This window comes from Aulonocara stuartgranti (genome assembly GCF_965226115.1).
Source record: "Aulonocara stuartgranti genome assembly, chromosome: 20".
Taxonomy (NCBI): domain Eukaryota; kingdom Metazoa; phylum Chordata; class Actinopteri; order Cichliformes; family Cichlidae; genus Aulonocara; species Aulonocara stuartgranti.
The window spans coordinates 3,287,856-3,306,795 of NC_138956.1; the positions used below are offsets into that span (position 1 = coordinate 3,287,856).

At 41.4% G+C, this 18,940-nt stretch overlaps 1 protein-coding gene across 6 annotated transcripts in view; it reads right to left on the reverse strand.

Moving 5' to 3' along the window:
* Positions 1-18,940, reverse strand: part of adcy6b (adenylate cyclase 6b) — a 35,338-nt gene that overhangs the window by 5,221 nt on the left and 11,177 nt on the right. For 5 of the 6 annotated variants that reach the window (XM_082519130.1, XM_082519134.1, XM_082519133.1 and 2 more), the window contains 13 exons: positions 8,391-8,540; positions 7,887-8,008; positions 5,867-5,978; positions 5,468-5,595; positions 4,770-4,928; positions 4,528-4,669; positions 4,210-4,338; positions 3,019-3,047; positions 2,375-2,522; positions 2,170-2,267; positions 1,948-2,035; positions 1,701-1,817; positions 469-609 (listed from right to left, as the gene is read on the reverse strand). In XM_082519130.1, the coding sequence (XP_082375256.1) occupies positions 469-609; positions 1,701-1,817; positions 1,948-2,035; positions 2,170-2,267; positions 2,375-2,522; positions 3,019-3,047; positions 4,210-4,338; positions 4,528-4,669; positions 4,770-4,928; positions 5,468-5,595; positions 5,867-5,978; positions 7,887-8,008; positions 8,391-8,540 (1,563 nt within the window). Of the gene's footprint in view, positions 1-468; positions 610-1,700; positions 1,818-1,947; positions 2,036-2,169; positions 2,268-2,374; positions 2,523-3,018; positions 3,048-4,209; positions 4,339-4,527; positions 4,670-4,769; positions 4,929-5,467; positions 5,596-5,866; positions 5,979-7,886; positions 8,009-8,390; positions 8,541-8,650; positions 8,667-18,940 lie in introns of those variants that run through there. The other variant, XM_082519135.1, reaches the window with a different exon arrangement.

Genomic DNA, 18,940 nt, shown 5'->3' on the forward strand with positions numbered 1-18,940 from the left:
AGAACAGACATTTTTAGTATGAGCGCTACAGAGGTTCAAGCACGTAATGAACCTTTACTTCTCTCTCTCTTTGTCACTAAGAGCAGGCTCTCTCATTCTCCATGTGGGTATCCGTAACAGCAACGAGGTGCTACAGCTGCTCTCACGCCTCGCACTCAAACTGTGAAAACCCCCTCTTCTGGATTGGGAATAATGAAAATGCGTCACAGACAAATATTTTAATCTTGCTGCAAATTACAAACAAAATTCAGTGAGATAAGACACGACTTCTCCTGTGGACACTCTCCAAACAATTCTGTTTCTTAGTGAGTGCTTCATAAAATCTGCCTCCTGGCTCTTATGAAAAAGCAACCGGAGGTGCTCATTCAGACATGAAAGGGACACGTTCAGAGGCCGTCAGAAGGGAACGAATGTCTGAAAGTGGCTTTACAGACACACAGGCTTTTTAAAAAATGCTGTGGAGCTGACCTCTGGAAAAGGGCAGGGCATTGTCTGGCTGGAACACAGAGTCGAACCGTTGCTGGTCAGGTTATAAAGCAGGCAGGAAGTCATTGATGTGTTCAACTCCTTGGCCACACACTCCTTCAGGTTCTCTCTGCTGCATGTAAACTGGCAAGAGAGAAGGAAACAGTTTGTCATTAAAGAGTCAATAATTGGAATCAGCGAGGAAGAGAAGCACATGTTATGCCTTATATTGCAGCACATATGGTGCTGGTTTTAGGAGGCGGTACAACATGTTTGCTGATTATTAAATAACTTTGACCAAGAGATGTACAGCGAAGGACATTTTTGCATAGTTTCTAGTTTTCATTGCTCCTCTCAGGTAAAAATAATGACTATAGGCATGTGTAAATTAACAAAGTCCTAGTAAACAAGGGGAACCTCAAGGGCTGTAAAAATAAGCCAGGAAGCTTCTCTCTTGGCCAAATGTGTTAATCCTCATGTTAAAATGCTCAGCTACACTTTTCATAGTGTATTTACATTCTGGTACAAAAAAAGGTTTGGCCATTAAAGCCACTTTGTAGCAATAGTTGTATCCCATGTCGCTTAACCCATTTTTAGTGGACTCATCTCACAAAAAATCTGTCTTTCTATGTGTTGCAGCCCATCTGAGAAGTTTTGTTTAGTGAAATTCATCTGTTACCTATGAACAAATTAACAGCGTGTATGTGTGTCTGTGCTTTGCATCCTTACCTTTCATAAATAAAGCTTGCTAACCAAAACTTGATAGCATTAGCTGACAACATAGCACTCTGCACCGAGCACTGCGAATACGTTTTAATTCTGGACTTCAAAAATCCAACATGGCACCAACACTTAAGCTTAAAAATGTGTGGTCAGGGGGGCAATGCCCATCTTTTATATAGAGATTTTGCCTTGAGCAGTATTTATGTCAAAATGCTGTATCTGATTATACCCTATATACTAGAAGTTTTCAGTATTCATATAGTCACGCATGTATGGAGCACATATAAAACTGAATGGATCTTTATAATGATCACATGAAGAAAATATTGATTTCTACAACCTCATCCATCACAGTGATAGATTATGATTAATTGCCTCTATCCAGCAACATCCATATAGCCAGAATAGTGCTTAATTACTTTATGTTAAAGTAATGTGTAATAATATTTAAAATAATCAGGAAATAAGTATTTCATGATGCAAAAAAGCATCAAAATTAAGACAGTCCATACCATGTTAGCAAAAGAAGAGATATAGAGGAGGAGGATGGTGAAGACGGCCACCAGTGTGCTGTTTGCTCGAGATCGGACTATTTTCTTGGTCACTGTCTGCAAGGCAGCTGGAAAAAGCTTTGATACAGACAGCAGGGAGAGCATCAGATAAGGGAGAGTTAATGCCATTAGCGATGCTGAAAACATGTAATAATGTCTCTTATCTACAAGAGGAACCACATGATTGGCGAAGGCCTTTGTTTCGTACTTTGATGCAAGAGTAGATGGCACAGACGAAGAGGATGTTGGCGAGGATGACGAAGACGCTAATGTAAAGACCGAGCATAAGCGGCGTTCTGAGGAATAGATGAAAACAGAGTCATTAAGATGTACAACTCTAATGAACTCCTCATAAACGAATCAAGAGCACATTTCCTGTGCACAATTCAGTATAACTGGAAAAGGCAACTTGTCAAAGAGAACTACTTACTTTGGGAAAATAATAACTTGAATGAAGCAGATACAGCAGAAGACAAAAAGTATGCAGGCCACATATCCCCCGAAACGATCGTCAACTTTTTTAGAGTACTACAGAAAAGACAACGAATGAGAAATCAGATGAAATGAATTTACAATTTTTTTCTTTTAGGGACGTTTTGGGGTGAATTTCAATTTAATTTTTGTCAAATGTCAACCTTTTTCTCAAGTTCTTCAGTCTGAAAAGTGAGCAGAAACTTCTTGACATGATCTTTCCTCAGCTGGTCAATGCTGCGCGCATCGATGGCCCGTCCGAGAAACTCATCCACCTCATCCTCGGTGTTCAGTGCCTCCTGAGTACAGCGACTGTGAAGTACAGGGAACAATAGGTCACTGTCATTGCTGCGTGTTTGCTTCACTGTGAAAGTGTGTGTGTGTGCGTGTACATGTTTAGACATCTTTGTGAGGACAGAAAATTGGCACGTTACTACCCTAAGTGTGGAGCAATAGCCACTTATGGGGACAAAATGCCAGTCCCCACGAGGTTGAAGGCGTCGAGGCTCAAAATGTGTTTTAGTGTCAGAATTACAATTGGGTTATGGTTAGGTTTAGGCAAAGGGGAAGTATTATGTCGATTAGATGTCCTCACTAAGACATGAAACGAGTGTGTGTGTGTGTGTGTACATGAGGATGTTGCCCTATGCTGTGACACAGAGGATGACTCAGAGATAACATGGCATTAGTGTGTTTGATGGATCTGACTGTGCAAAACCAACAGTTTACTCTAAAGTTAAACTGCTACAGTGACAGCTGACAAATCAAACACTTGAAACTGGAGCCCACCCAAAAAAACCCCACTCACTTTTCTTTGCTGGATGCTTCATCGATGCCCTGAGAAAAACAAAAAGAGAGAGTGAAAACAAAAAGAAAAAACAGGATAGAAAAAGAAACAAAGGGAAAGAGATTATCATGTGGTCACAGTACGACTGAAAAATAGACACAGACTCAGACATCTGCACAGCTAATCCCTGTGAGCCAGACTGATGTTTTAATTAATGCTGGGAGGCTTCAAATTACACCCTCTTTGCCCCTAGGGCTGAAACCCTTTGAGATGGAGAAAAAAAAAGAGGAGGAGGGAAAAGAATGTACGAAAGAAAAGGAAATGAGACTTCAAACATAGAGAGAGAGGATGTCAGAAAAAGTGTGTGAAAAAGAAAACATATGCAGCTGCAGACTCATCATATTAGCTCGAATAGTGAACTAGGAATCCTTGAGAGCCCTACAGATCAGTACTTCTTCTCAGGTCCTCGTTGTCTTCTGTTACTGTTTGCCACTCAAATGTATTTATTTATTCACAGAACACTGTCTAATATGAAGCCAAAAGTAAGATGGGAACAAATAAGCGTGTACAGCTATGCCAGCAACTCTGTGAGGCTTTACACAGCAACATAAGGTAGGCATGCTTACGTCACGTCACCAATACTTATCTTAATACGCATGTTAGCATGCAAGTCAGGACAAGGGTAAGAATACTCTGTAACAGTAAGCTAAGATGCCATCTGTAAAAACAGTACCATAAAAATGTAGAAATACAACCCAGACAGATGACGCTACGGCTGAAGTGTCACTAACTTTAGTTCTTCCAGTCGCCACTTGAGGCCAGTTCCAAAAGCGAGTCAAATCTCGTCTTCATGTTAAAATGTCCAACATCACAAATTTAAATAAAGATGTTTGCAACCCGTTATAAAGAATGATTTTGTTCTCCCTTCATAACAATTTTAAAGTTGGAGTGGGGGAGGCGGGGGTCATTTCCTTCAACTATTTGGATTTTCTTAAGCCTTAAAAGAAGAACAGGTGACCTCACAGTAGATATGTCCATCTCTTTTATACAGTCTGTGATACCAACTCTATCCAGATGAAATGTCCACAACAGTATACGCACACATTTTTTTAAACAACCTATTGAAAGTATATTTATAATTTAACTTGAGAGAATGGAGAGGATGAGGAGGTACTGTAGAAAAGTGCATACTGTTCCCTCTGTGTAACTCACCATCTTCTGGTAGGCTTTAGGCTCCTTGTTTCTGTTGAAAGACCTGTCAGGCACCCAACGTGGCATCACTCCCTCTGCAGAATTTGCACGTGTACGCTGCATTTTAGCTATCATGGCTTTCTCTTCTTTCTGGAAGTGAAGAAACCCCAACAGGGTAAGTGCTTTGAAAAATAACGTCTTCTATTCCAGGTGACAACCCATTATATTATTTGTGTGAAATATAGCACTAGTGTGGTATTCAGATGAGGTCAAGCAGATAAGCATGTGCGTGCGTGTGTGTGTGTGTGTGTGTGTGTGTGTGTTTGACCATGCACTAACCCTTTTCTGGCTGCAGCCCAGCACCAAGAAGGTTTCAATGTTGTGTTCCTTCAGGTAAGCATTCCTCTCCCCTCCAAATCCTGGCTCCACTTCATAGTCCCCGTTCAGATACTGCAGTGTCGCTTTGGTGATGTGGATACGACTACACACACGCCCACACACAACATAAAGTGTGTCTTAAAACATAAATCCTATGGAAGATTAATCCAGCACGGTAACGAGGTAATTTGGGCAGGACCTACCCAGCCTTTCCCCCAGCCTCCATTTGGTTGGCAAGGGTCACGTCGTTAGACCACACATCAAACTGCCACTTGCGCAAGCCAAGCACCCCGCAGTGAACGCGCCCGCTGTGGATGCCCACCCGCATGTTCACGTTAACGCCTGTAACCTCTCTCACCAGCCTGCAGATGAACACACACACGAACACTGATGTCAAAAGGCGAGCATCACGTTCAGCTTCACAAAGTCTCCTCAAAACCCTGTGTGCCATCCACAGATAAAATATATGCAATAAACAAAGCCTCACATCAGATCCACATATACACAAATAATTAGTCAGAGTTAAAAGTAAAGGTTTGAGACTGTTCTAAAGGCTCTGGTCCAGACAGTTTTTTCCAGTCTTGGTGGATAATAATGTCAATGAGAGCATACAAGCTCTGCCTTCAAACCAAAGAAGCCATCCACCTGCTCTTCAAACCCTCTGTTTGGGAGGTGAACCCAATCACTCACAAGCTGGCTTTAAGAGAGCGTGGCTTAAAGGAAGTGGAGCAAAAGCACTAAGGCTAGGCACCTCAGTATAAGATAAAAAGGGAATATTGTGAATCATGCTAATTACTATAGTTGAGTAAAAGGACAAAAAATGGAAAACCAAGCATAATAAATCGTCTTCAACTTTCAGTGAAATATAACTGTGGCTGTCTTAAGTGTGCATTTTACTCACGAGATAGCTTCAATCATGTCTACTCCCATCTCTACACAGCAGTGGGCGTGGTCAGCACGGGGCTCAGGCAGTCCTGACACACAGTAGTAACAGTCGCCAAGGATTTTAATACGCAGACAGTGATTCTCCTGTAAACAAAGACACAACGCATAAAATGTTAGACCTTCACCTACAGCTGATTCACAGCATGTCAAATAGATTATAAACGCATAATGTGAATGATTTATAAGCCTCGGCAAAGTTCAATTAGCAGGTTACACAATGCTTAAGTATCAGTAAATGCATCATTTTCTATTCATCATACTAACTAGGACTGAGACTACAGACTGTAAAGATGCGTATGAACCGGTGGTTCAAAGTTTCGCTATGACAGTAGTGGCAGCCAACAGCAAAGCTCACCGAAGCCAGCTTGTCAAAGCGGGCAAACAGCTCGTTCAGCGTCATGACCAGCTCCTGGGCCGTGCACTGAGATGCCAGGCTGGTGAAGCCCTCAATGTCTGCAAACAGTATGCTGCAGGAGAGATGATGGGTATGTGGGGAGGGAAACAGAGAGAGGGGAAGCAGAACAGACAGAGGGAAAGAAAGGGGAGAAAAAGGAGACACAGAATGCAATCAATCAACATGGTGTAGAAAGAGACAGCATGGTCTAGCGGCTCCCTCCTCCTGTTCAACTATCATGTGAGCAAGGGAAAGAGAGGCAGACATTTGTTCGGCTCTGGCTCGCATCATTCAGGCCAATGTAGGTCACCTCCTCCAGCCCTTCCCTCTGAGAACGCCCCCCTCCCCTCCTCTCTACCCCTTGATCCCTCTGTCTGCATGCCTTTCATTGCAAACTTTTGATAGTAATGAAAGGCGAGGATAAACAACACCCCAGACGAAAGTTAGACATGAAGGCAACAGATGGCGCTGTGACCACTGCGAGGTCATCCAACAGGGACAAACTCGCACTTAATTACAGCGGTCAAAGTCTTGTCTGCGTCTACCACTGTGGGCAAGATGAGGCGATGCCATGATGCACCACTTCATCTGTAAGGGACAGAATTAACAAATAAACAAATAAACAAACCTATAGTATTTTCTCACTGGTGGGAGCAGAGCCTAAAGTTGATGCCGGATGGACATTTTTTTTACCCATATTTTGAGATATGTGTTTTTGCTAACACCACTTTTAGTGAACCAGCTTCCTATTCTAAACAGCAGCATCATGAAAAACACATCAGGAGTAACCAGCGCAGTTTTTGGAAGAAAAAGCTCAGGGCTCAGAACTGAGTACTGAGTATGCCATATACTGTAGTTTTACTGGCAACCCAGTAAAACTAAGGTACTGAAACTTCATATACCTTAGTTTTACTGGTTTGCCAGTAAAACTCTATTATTATTCACTCCTGCAGTTACTTATACTTGGCAGGAGTGTTCTGTTTTAGGACTTCCCAGTCCTTCACACACAGAGAGCAAGGAGACGCACTGGGAGACATGTGGCTACATGAAAAGACAGAGGCTGCGAGAGATGCAAGAATGGAGCGGCATCAACAACAATAGATATGATACGGATAAGCTCAGAAACAGCATAAAAGGGAGTCGCTCAGATGGACATGGGCTGTAAAGTGGCCTGGAGATGCACTGCGACTGTGAGCATGCTAACGTAGCTTAAAAGGACACCTTAATAACATTTGTGATTGCACAGCTCTCAAGTGAACGATCTCATGTGGGCGAGCAATGGGAAGGGATGAGCTGCTTTAATTACTGCTTTACTTAATGCTTTGCTTAATGCTAAATTTGATTTGTCTTTTTAAGTAACTTCGTACAATGCTTGACTAAATATAGTTTAAAATTACAGACCTGTTAGGGTTAAGCTAATCAAAACACTCTGAATATCTTGAGTTTAGTTGTTTTCTAAGTGTTATTGCCTTTTCAAAGCAACCCAAGTATTTTTTATTTTCTAGTCTTGTGTTGAATTTGGATAATGGATTGCTTGTGTAAGTTTATACCTTGGTAGGTCAGTGGTGCTGCAGCTTGGTCACCTATGACAGGAGATCTTTGCTTTAACCTCATTACAATCTCCACGCCACCACAACATGGACAGTGCTGGCTAAACTCTGCTGCAGTACAGCCAATAGAAAGATTCAATCACCTGTTAGTAGTCAGTCATCAGTGATGGATGAGAGTAGGAGGCAGCAAACTCTGAGATCTGTCGGAAATTATTTGCTACAGAAAGCACATCAGCGTCCTGAAGCCAATATTGTTGCTTATGCCGGTGCTGTCAGTGTCAATAACCAGCAACATGCATAATACATGCTCTAAAGGAAATAGCGGTTGGAGGGACTCTGAGGTCGAAGCTAGCTGAGCACTCCCACATTTTTTGAGCCTTATAGTATGTTCGTGCAGAAGCATGTGCGTGCATTCATCTGTCTGTGTTTACCTAACATTGTCGTGTTTTTGAATGTAGATCTTGTGGAACATCATATCTTCCTTCTTGGCACTGATATCAGCCTGCATCTCCATGGCAACGTGATGTGGCAGCACCGACAGCAGTAAGCGCTCCTGAGAGAGAGGTAGAGATGACACAAGAGAATGAGAGAACAGACAGAGAGATGAATTAAAACAGAAAGGAAGATATGACAGTGCACGATAAAGAGAGTTCATTCATTTTCAGCGTTTTCCACTGTTGGAGTGTTTACTGAGTCACCCTGGCTCGCTGGGATCTGCGTGGGAAGGTGTTAGTAAATTAGAGTGGAGCGGAGATACACGTTATACTCCAGAACATATTGTTGACCTCAAAAAGGGAGACAAACAAGTTAGACTAGAAAACTGAGACACTCATTTGTTGCTCTTCTGCATTTGTGTATATGTCTTTCTACAGGACTTGGTCTCAGCAGGTGTCTCTATGTGTGTGCCTGTGCATACCGTGTGCACATAAGTGTACCTGTTGCTGGTTTTCCCTCTGCAGGTGCAGTCTGGCCTGAATGTATCCTCTAGTCTCCTGGAAGGCCTGTCTTTGGGAGACTTCAGCGGGGTAGTGAGTACAGATCCCGATCATGTTAGTGCACAGGAAGATCAGCATATTGGCACTGATCTGAAAACACACAGACAGACACAAAGCGTGAGGTCGAAGCTGAAAAGAAAACAAAAGAGCATCAAACATGTGCAGATCTTGTCATAATAATTCAATAAACTCTGACTGACCTGGGTGAGGTCATTGAGAGAATTACTCATAGGAATTACTGCAAGGCGAAAGATTCCTCAAATGTCTGAGGGGCCATTAGATATGATCTGGTTAGAGACGATGAGCATGGCCTTGTGTTTGCTTTGCAAAGGATTTTTTTTACACTTGTTCTTAATGGCAGAGAGGAAGCCCAGACTTTTTAATGCTATGAATCAGTGGAGACGCGGGAGGATTGTGTCATTCCAGCTTTTTTTTCTTAAGAGCTAACAACAATATTGTATTTATTGCGCTGAATCCAATTAAAAGGCAAAAACAGGGAGATTATTCCAGCATTTCAAAAGATGACTTTTGTTAAAATCTAAAATCTCCTGGCAAATAGTACAAAGCAGAGAGACAGAACATCTTTTATGCAAGCGGTAGTCTATCTCAATGCGCAACTTCAGATAGAAGCAGACAGATCCATTACTGTAACTTCCTTGTGTGTACCCACTAAGTTTAACAATGAGGCTCTGAGAATGCTCTGCACAGTCTGTATAACATTATCTGTGGCTTGAGTAAATTAAGTTTATCGTGTGCAGTTAACTTTGTGGGGTCATTGACCTTAAAGGCATTCCTCTGTGCTACTCCACTCACTTTTTGTGTTTTCGGATGCGTGCCGTAAGCCAGCGTTTGAGTCTGTTAGTGATTTCTTTTCTCACTAGTCCACAGCCAAGACTGAAGATCAGAAATGGATGCCTTGAGCTCTGGACTTCCCCTCAGCTTAGAAACACGTGGGCATGCACGTTCACACACAAACACACGTCCCCTCCATGTTCAGAAACACACTCCAGCCTGGGAAAGTCACTTGACCTCTGACCACAGCCCAGGGTGCTTCCTCTGAAGATGATATCATCAATAATGAGAACAGGACATGCACGCACTGGACACACTAAAGCCTGAATGTTAAATCTGTCTTAAAGACAACACTCTCAGTGAACTTGAAGATTTGAAAACTTTGTGCCATGGCTGGTATGTCGCCAGACCAGTGTGTTTCTCTGTGCATGCTTGTAATGTGTCTTTATCAGACAGTTGGCGGAACAGAGCCGCTGAACTGGAGATAGGGGCTGATTATCTGTATATGTACATTCACTGCATTTTTTAAAGATGTGTCTCCGCCTTTTCAAAAAGCATCACTGCGCTAGCATCCACACTTCAACCCTCACGCTTGCAGAGTGATGGCAGATCCTCTGCCACTGTCCCCAATAAAGGTTTATAGTGTATACACAAGAGCTTACTATTTGTTGTCACGACAAGGCAGAGATAATCTAACAGCCTGTGCTTGAAATGAAACATAACACCATTACCAAAGGACAGTGGCAGGCAAATTTGGTTCATTTTGTTAAGTGGCCCTTCTAAGATACAGGACCTTCTGCAACTAACTGACCATACTTCTCAACAATGCACATGTTTCAGAGATTCGAGCTTTCCATGTGAGCAATTTTAATCCATATATTATTCCTAGAAAAGAAATTAACTGATAGTCTGGCTATGCACGCATAAAGACTCTCAGTGCAATGATGTGCTGGGATAGCGAGGATAGGCATTTATTTGCAAATAGGATGCAAATGTATGTGCAGCATTTATTGAAGCTTGCGAAAGCCTTAAAATGCAAGAGGGGACGAGGCATTCAGGACTATTAAAACCTACTGACTGCATGTAGAAGGGTAGTGCAATCTAACAGCCGGATAGCTATAAATGAGTGAAAGTGAAGTGTGAAGAAACATGATGAACAAAGCTTGTATTAATGCCAACTTATATGCTTAGAGATTAGAGGCAGACACATTCACAGAGACTTTTGAATAAATCTTGTGCGTGAGCGTGTGTGTGTGTGTGTGAGTCCTTTTGGACTGGCAGCTCTTTGATCCTGAAGCTTGTTGTGTCTGCTGCTGCACTCATATCACCCAGAACTCCAAATCTAGCACAGACCCCCGGCTGACACTACCCTGCCTAAACAGTGAAGACAGAAAAGCAGCTTCTCTCCATTAACACTGAGCCAGTCTCTTTATAACGACTAATCTGGATTTAGAGTATATTCCACTGATGCCTCCTGACCATTTTTCCTGCAGACTTTTGGCTCTTAAAGATGAGCCTGCCTACACATCTACTTAGGCAGGCACTTTTGGCGGTGAAGTTAAAAGGAGACCAAACATTGGCTTATAAGGTGCGGTTCACAGCAAGGTGCTTTATAAAGTTAAAAAAAGAAAAAAGGATAGCATGCTAATAATCAAATGAGGGAATGGGGATGGAAAAGATCTCTGCTTGGCAAACACACACTAAATCCATTCTATCTTTAATAATATCCCACTGGACAATTCCCTCATGCTCAAGCATGCTGGAACACACATGTGCCCAGATCGAGTTGTGACAACAACATCCTTATCCATTTTTTAAGAGATAAAAAGTAACAAAAAGAGATAAAAGTGAGATAAAAGTTCTTCTGATCAATAAAATAAAGTTTTGTGGCATTTGACAGCACATCTACACTGTACAGGCATTACTTTTGCTCTTTTAGCTAAGTGAAGGCAACAGTAAACCACAGAGTGGTCATATTAAATTGTAACTATAATCATGGACAATACACCGAGGGTAGCTAAAAACTAGGACCTGTCAATCACAGATACTAAAATAAGCCAGCTGGTTAAAGGCGCTTTTCTTTTGGTCGGTGCTTGGATTCATGCAGTTGTATCTAAAAAGCCTGAAAGAAAAGTTCAGATATTTCACTAACCCTGAGCAAAAAAGCTTAAACTTTAAAAGGCCAAAGTGCTACATCCCATAAGTCAACACTTGGGACACTGACTGCAGTTGACATGGGGACTAAACTCCAGCACATGACCTCTGATAGGCATCTGGAGCTTTTCAAAATGTCTTACAAAGATAAATGGCAGAGCCCAGTCACACGCTGCTGATCATAGCCTGCAAAAACACAAAACAACATGTAGTACCACTGTAGTAAAAATAGACAATACTGTCCCATTTTGTTTGCCTACACCTGATCTAATCAGCTGTCACTAAACTGTGTAATTACTCATTTAAGAAGGATGCTATTCCTTATAAAGACAGATGTTGCTGAAGGGTGGGGGTGCCTTCTTTGCCATCTTGGGCTCTTGCCATCTGGAATCTGAGCTTTGTTTTTGTCATGACTCCGGCCAAACCAAAATTGGTCTCAGGCGACCAGTGAGGCCACGGAGTAATCTTTGTGAAACGCTGAAGCAAATTCCGCGAAGCTAAATAGAGCTGGACCCAGGCCGCACATCTGCCAGATAAACAGATCCTGAATTAATACTTACATGAGGAAAATAAAACACGTGGAAAATCTCCCAGCTATCCTGGAATTACTATAATTACTTTTAATACCAACAAGTTTTTCCACAAATCAAAACACTGTGAAGCTTGTTTGTCCCTCATTTTCAATTTACTGTTAGCAGGCTGAACTACAAACTACCAGATAATATTCCTTGTTGAGTAAAACATACAGTACAAGTAGCTTGCCGTAATTACACTAATCTTCTTTTGCCACTTTATGTTATCTATGGAAGCTCAAGACAGACATGAAGAAAGTCTAAGACAGCAAGTGATATCAAGTCAGTAAAGTCATAACGATTTTAAAGAAAAAATAACAGTAAACGAGAGACACATGGATTGGTAAAGTTGGACACAAATAAGAAGTGAGTGGTTAATGAGAACATTGATGTTCCCTCAACAAAGAATAGCAGACACACAACTTTTAGCAATTACTTCCTTTTTGTTAAAAAAAATTATATCATGTAACATCTCCAGTTTGGGTTTGCTCCAGGACCCTTTATTTGCCCCCCATTTCCTCTCTTCCCCAAGATTTTCTGTCTCTATAAAAGTTCAGAAGTGTTACGAGCAAGTAAATGGCCTCATCGGTGCTGGAAGTTATATTCAATTTAAAGATGCAGTCAAATTAATAAAAATTAAAGACCATAAAAAGTGGAGACTGTTCATTTCTTGGTAATTGAGCAAACTCACAAATTCAGCAGAGGATCACACAAAGCCCCCCCCCCTCTTTTTTGTAAACATTTTGTCAACATTACCATAACAACTGCTGTTCTCATTTACTTACTGAATTATCACTCATTACGTAAAAGAATTTTAGCTCCAAGTTGTGGTTCAAATCACACAAGCTGCTGTGTGTCTCCGTTGCTCAGAGGTCTGGGGTCAGTGTGTAGAACTAGACTCAACCCTCTCCAGCTTTCCAGCTGTGTCCTTGCTAACCCTCCACTTCCTGCCTGCTCAGACCCTCACAGGCACAGCTGCAATTAAAACACGGCAGCTGAAGGAACACAGAATCTGACAATTAGACTATCCAACCAACCAACCAACCGGCAGTTCACTTTCCTCCTCCCAAAGACTGAGCTGTGTGACAGAGGTCAGACCTTGAAGTGTGTGAGTATGAGCTGAACATCCAGGAATTCCCGCTCGAGCTTCTATTTCATCTCTGTTTGCACATAATGTAAAACATAAAGGCCATTGCATCTCTAGAGAGACCAATGTAACATTAATATCGAGGCATTGCTCAAAAGAAGGAAAATGGCTCTGTAGTGCAAATCCAGAGCACCGTGTTTGTGTAATACATGGTAAGTTTGTTATTTTTTGGGTAAGACTGTCTTTAGGCTGGAGTGAGAGAATTAAAAGGGGGAAACATTAAACAACTTTAAAATAAATGTGCACAAAGGTCAAACTAAACACGCATGAGTTCAGTTTAACTGTTCAGTTATATAAGCATGTGCTCGCCCACTGTCCCGCCCTGCTCTCGCTCAACAACATCACACACCGCTGGCTTTTACTAAGTATGTAGATCAATACTGGGACAAGAACAGGTTATAGTTTAAACAGTGAAGACTTGTCTTTCACCACTTGCTCGGTCAAGGATGAGCTGATACTGAACTCATGCATGCATGTAAGACATTTGCCTCCTGGGCTGATTTCTGGAAATGCCATGTGGCACGTTTATGAAGCCTAAAACATGAGCATCGTTTCAGAATTTGAGAATAGATGTATAAGTAAATACAATTTTAGAGAAACGCAAAGAAATGTACAACAAGAAATGTCCTGGTCACCTCTGTCCATTTCAACAGGAAGCGACTGTTTATTCTATCTTCCATATTCACAGAAGTTATATAATAATTAAACTAGAAACGTAGCATTTTTGCTTTTTGCACGAACACAAGACAGAGCTCACCTTGATTTGGATTAAATCTGATGATGTGAATTATAATCATGGGCCTGGGGTATTGTTATTATATCTGATGACATTCACTTAAAATGTGAAAAAAAGCATACTCAGAGGCCCAGTCATTTAAACCTAAAAAAAATCTATACACACTGGATGACATGAGCTAAAAGATCTGCTCTGGTCAGCTGGAACACAGTATTGCACAGCACAGCGCATAAATGAGGATCTATGTAGTCTATTACATTCGACATGTGTTCTTCCTATTTTATTAGAAAGAAGGTGTTGCCTATTTGTACACTGATAGCAAACATGTTATTACAGCTTCACCCTATCAGTACCTCCTCACTCCAGCCTGACATATGTCGCCTCTGTTACAGTTTTGTAACTGTAACCAAGTTAGCCAGGATAACAGGACAGTTGGCTAGTGTAACTGTGACCTTTGACAGAGACCCATTCACCTTCCTGTCACGAACACTGGGATCGGTACTGCACTCAACAATATCCAGAGTAAAACTGCCTTTAAAAGCTTAGGGGCATACATGCCGCACAGATGCACATTTAACACCACTAATGGATTCCTAATATATATCTCTTGGCTGTCAGCCATGGCAGTTCAGCTTCAAATCCCTGTATTTACTTTTGCAGGGAGCCAAGTTGTTAGTAAACCATGAACTGTTATTAGAAGCCTGCACTTCCTCCTGCCTGACTCACACAGCTATTATTAGCCTGGCTATTATTTCCCTTATCACTCTCTGTATTTTAACAGTAATGTTTCACTTATTGTCAATCCTAATTTCTCCCACCCATGGTGATAAAAATTATCCGGGTTCGCATTGTTGCCTTTGGCTGTAATACAATAACTGGATGAGTCACAACTTCCTCACTCTCTGATAGGGTGGCGTCGGGAGTAAAGGGGGTGAGGGGTGGGCGGGTGGGGTCTTTTATTTCAGCTACTGAATTGTTTGGGAGGTGAAGTACCTGACGATGAGTTCTCACCATCTGACAGCAGCAAAGGGAGGGAGGCGCTCCGAGGCCTGCAAGTGAAGCTGATAGACAGATCGTGTATTGCACTTACTGTGGCCAATGCAGTAAGTGCAATACTATGACTGTAAAACACGTATGTAATACTGGACATGCGATTGGCTCCAAACAGCTCAGGCTGAAAATGAAGGCTTAAGTCTTTCTGGCTGCTCATTTAAGTATATGAACAGCAGCAAATAGTAGAGTGGTGTAAAAAGTGTTGGTATCCTATGCATGAACACATACTGAAGTCATGCTCACTATGTCTTTAATGAAATCTTTCACCATGTCTGATCATTTTCAAATGATGTAATCTCATTAGTTATTTACACAGGGTCATACTGCTGACATGTTTAATGTTTTAATGACTTTGGCAACAATACATATCTCTATTTGTCTCATGATCATGCGTGAATAAAAATGCAGTCTGACTGACTGAATAAAGTGGCAGAGCTATGGGGACACTGACTGACTTTACATCCATGTCTAACTTTGTTTTGGGGTTTTCTTTGTTTGTTTTGTTTTTCTGTACTTAACTTGTATTGTATTTTTAAGTGCAAATGTGTAATGTGTAATATTTTTGAACCGATGACTCAAGAACATCCGAGCATCACAGCTGGTACCATCTAAATTCAAGACGATCTCTATAATTTTCATTTAGCAGCAGAGAGCAGAGGCTGTTCCCTACACGTGAATATCAGACATAGCGCCCGTCATAATTCAAAGGGTTAAAGTAGCTGAAGTTGTAGCTGCTTTTGGATTTTCTTATGCAACACAAATGTTCTGGCATAAATGCATTATGCATGCCTCGGTCATGCTTGCAACATTTCATTGACAAATTTCACCAGTGTTAAGCTGAAGGATCAGTGTGTTTCCACCACTCCCACATTCGCCGACCCCAAAGCAATTTGGCAAAAGAAACAGGTTCTTCCTCAGGTGTCGGATCACCACACAATCAGCAGAGTGCAGACTGGTTGTGCTGATGTGTCAAGGGGTAGTGTTTTTCACAGCTTCCACTGCTCTGTGAAAGAGTTGGTATTTGTCTATGGAAATATTTGTTTGTTTCTGCAAACAAATGAAAATGTGTAGCCTCGACCCACATATAATACAATACAATCATAGATCTTGGAAACACTGATCCAATGAAACAATGGTAGAATAAGGAACATGACCTCCCATACGGAGTATGGCTATAATAATGCCAGCTGTTACTTACTTTCAACCACCAAGCAAGTGCTCAGCACTATGAGCTAAAATTATAATCTTAACTTGACTCTTTTCACTCTCTGTTTTTCTACACCAATCTGCAACTGATCATTAGTTATTATTAATCTCCGTCTCTCTTCGACAGTATGTCTTTTTGTCCTGTCTCACGGCAGATAGCTGCCCCGTCCGATCAATCAGAGGTTTGTTCCTGTTAAAAGGGAGTTTTTCCTTTCCTCTGTTGCCAAGTGCTTGCTCATAGGGGGTCGCTTGATTGTTGGGGTTTTCTTTGTATTATTATCTTTACTTTACAACATAAAGCACCTTGAGGCGGCTATTGTTGTGGTTATATAAATAAAGCTGAATTGAATTAAACCCCCAAACTTATTTGATTATTGCACAATTTTATTGAAAACTACAGTTGTGTTTCTCTCTTTTTCATGTCCACACGCTAGAGCAGGGATCTGAGATTATAATGTTAAGTATCCAGTAGCCGAGCAGAAATGTCAGAAAGGCCAATCACAACAACTAATACTGACAGGAAATGATCATTTATATTTGGCGCCAGCAGATGTGAAGACCTGGGAATGAAACAGCTTGCACAACACATAAGTTCTCATAACAGACTTCACACCAAACCCAGTTAAAGGGATGAAGCGTGGAAAAACCCAGTAAGCAGAAGATGAGGAAATAATACATTTACTCTTCAGTTGCCAAGTTAATACACGGAAGGGATTTCAACCCATCAAATATCAAAGAAGAGTTTCCAACAACTTGAGCCGAACTCAGACAGCATGTCATCCACATCAAAGCCTTTTAAAGAAAAAAGTAACTGTGAGCAATAAAAGTGAAGACAAATTAAGCCATCTGAACTGTTCTGAAGTAAAATGTATGGATGCGATACAACGTGTTATTATGAGAACAGCTTAATCACTGAGGACTAACATATATAACTTATTTGTTAACTGACAGAGAAGCTTTAGAGTTTAAGGGATACAGCTTGTTAATCTCTCACAGGCACTGGTTTAATTTGGAAATCGTCAGTTGGATAATAAATCTGATGTTCTGAGATGCTATGCTTCTTCCTCGTTCGAAAACTAATTGAAAAGGACAAAGCAATGAAATGTTAGTGATTTGTGAGAAAAAGGAAACCAATGATGTCCAAAGTGCCTTTTGAGCCACAACAAAACACAATGAACAAAGCCTAAAAATTATGCAACACATTCCTGAGAGAATGTTGCACAAATGTTGTGCAGACAGTCTTTTTAAATCTTAACAGGCAGCACTACCTGTAAGACTGACAGAAGTTCACCTGAACCCTGAATCTGCAGGGCAACGGCACAACTTGCTTCTTCCTGAAACAGTCTCACCTTTGTCTCTTTGTAGTTGTCTCAGGAGGCTCTTCAGAGCAGAAGAGCACAGTGAAATGTGGAGATCTATGGATGGAAGCAATCCCCATGAGTAGGGTGAGCTCAGTCTCTGTCGGCTATGAAATAAAAGGCCACATCTGAGAGGGATTTTGTAAGAATGGAATTATGACTCAGAGAAAAAAAAAGAGTGGAGAGAGAAAAAAAGAGAATAGCAGCTCATTTAAAGCATGGTGAGTCAGCCTAGTATTATTTCATGCTCTCAATCCGTGTCTGTCCCCTTGTCACCAGCGTAACCTCCGCACACCCCTCACCCCTCCTGCTTCATAGTGGAGGTCCCTCACAAAGACCACTTTTGTCCTCGTTATCATCGGTTTCACATCTTCTCAGCTCTAATTCTGCATGAATATCTCTGCAGGAAAAATACAAACGGCTCAGGCACACAATGGGGTGGAGGTCGATAAGGTCCCAGAAGCAGAGTAACCGAGGTTTGTAAGGGCTTAGTTGTGTGATACAGACACAGTGACAGACTGAACGTTATTCCTTAATATTCATACAACTGAGAAGTACCCGAGAGCTGATTAAATGAAAGAATATGTCATTTTTTAAAGCTAAAAACAGAAATCTTGGTCATGAAATCCATATAAATTTGAGATGATAAATGCAAAAAATGAGTGTGCTACACTGTTATACAACAACAGAATTGAAGGAAAAATGTGATTTCCTCCATGCTTAGTAAAGCCAAAAAGAGATTGGAACAGTCTGATGTCCATTGATTGTTTAGAAAACTGGAACATGTTGTGTTGAGGGTCCAGACCCTCAGGCAAGGTAGCAGGACATCATCAGAAGACCAATGCAACAGCCAGGGCCAGAGCTAAACAGGACATCAAACCAACGGGCCCGTAGTCACGTTGTACACTCTGGGACATGAGCACTTAACACATAACCTCAATGTACCAGTAGAGTTATGTCAATATTGCCTTCTTCATAATGGCTGCACATTCATCTGGTTGATTAATAGTCATGACTGGTGGAGAAAGACAGTAACAGAGGGTCAGACCGCACATGTTTTTGAACTTATCTATTTTTTAAATTTAAATTTAATACATTTATATGGGAAAAGCTATTTTTAGAAATTAAAAACATAAAAAAAAATAGTCCATATCAGATCTGGAGGTGATCAGCTCATGGCACTGCTGAGGTGTTACTGAAGCCCATGCTGCTTTGATTGCTCAGCTCAGCTCTATTTCTAGTTTGGATCTTTTTAATGTTCCTCTTGACCATATTCCGTATGGAATATCAGGCAAGTTGGCTTACCAATTAAGTACAATAACGACATGGTCAGCAAACCAGCAGTAATTTTGACACTGCGGGCAGCTGCCAAGTCCTGCTGGAAAAGGAAACCAGCATCTCCATAAAACTGCTCTGAAAAGGCCTGGTAGGTGGCTGCACATGCCATGACACACAGAGCAATCATAGATCAT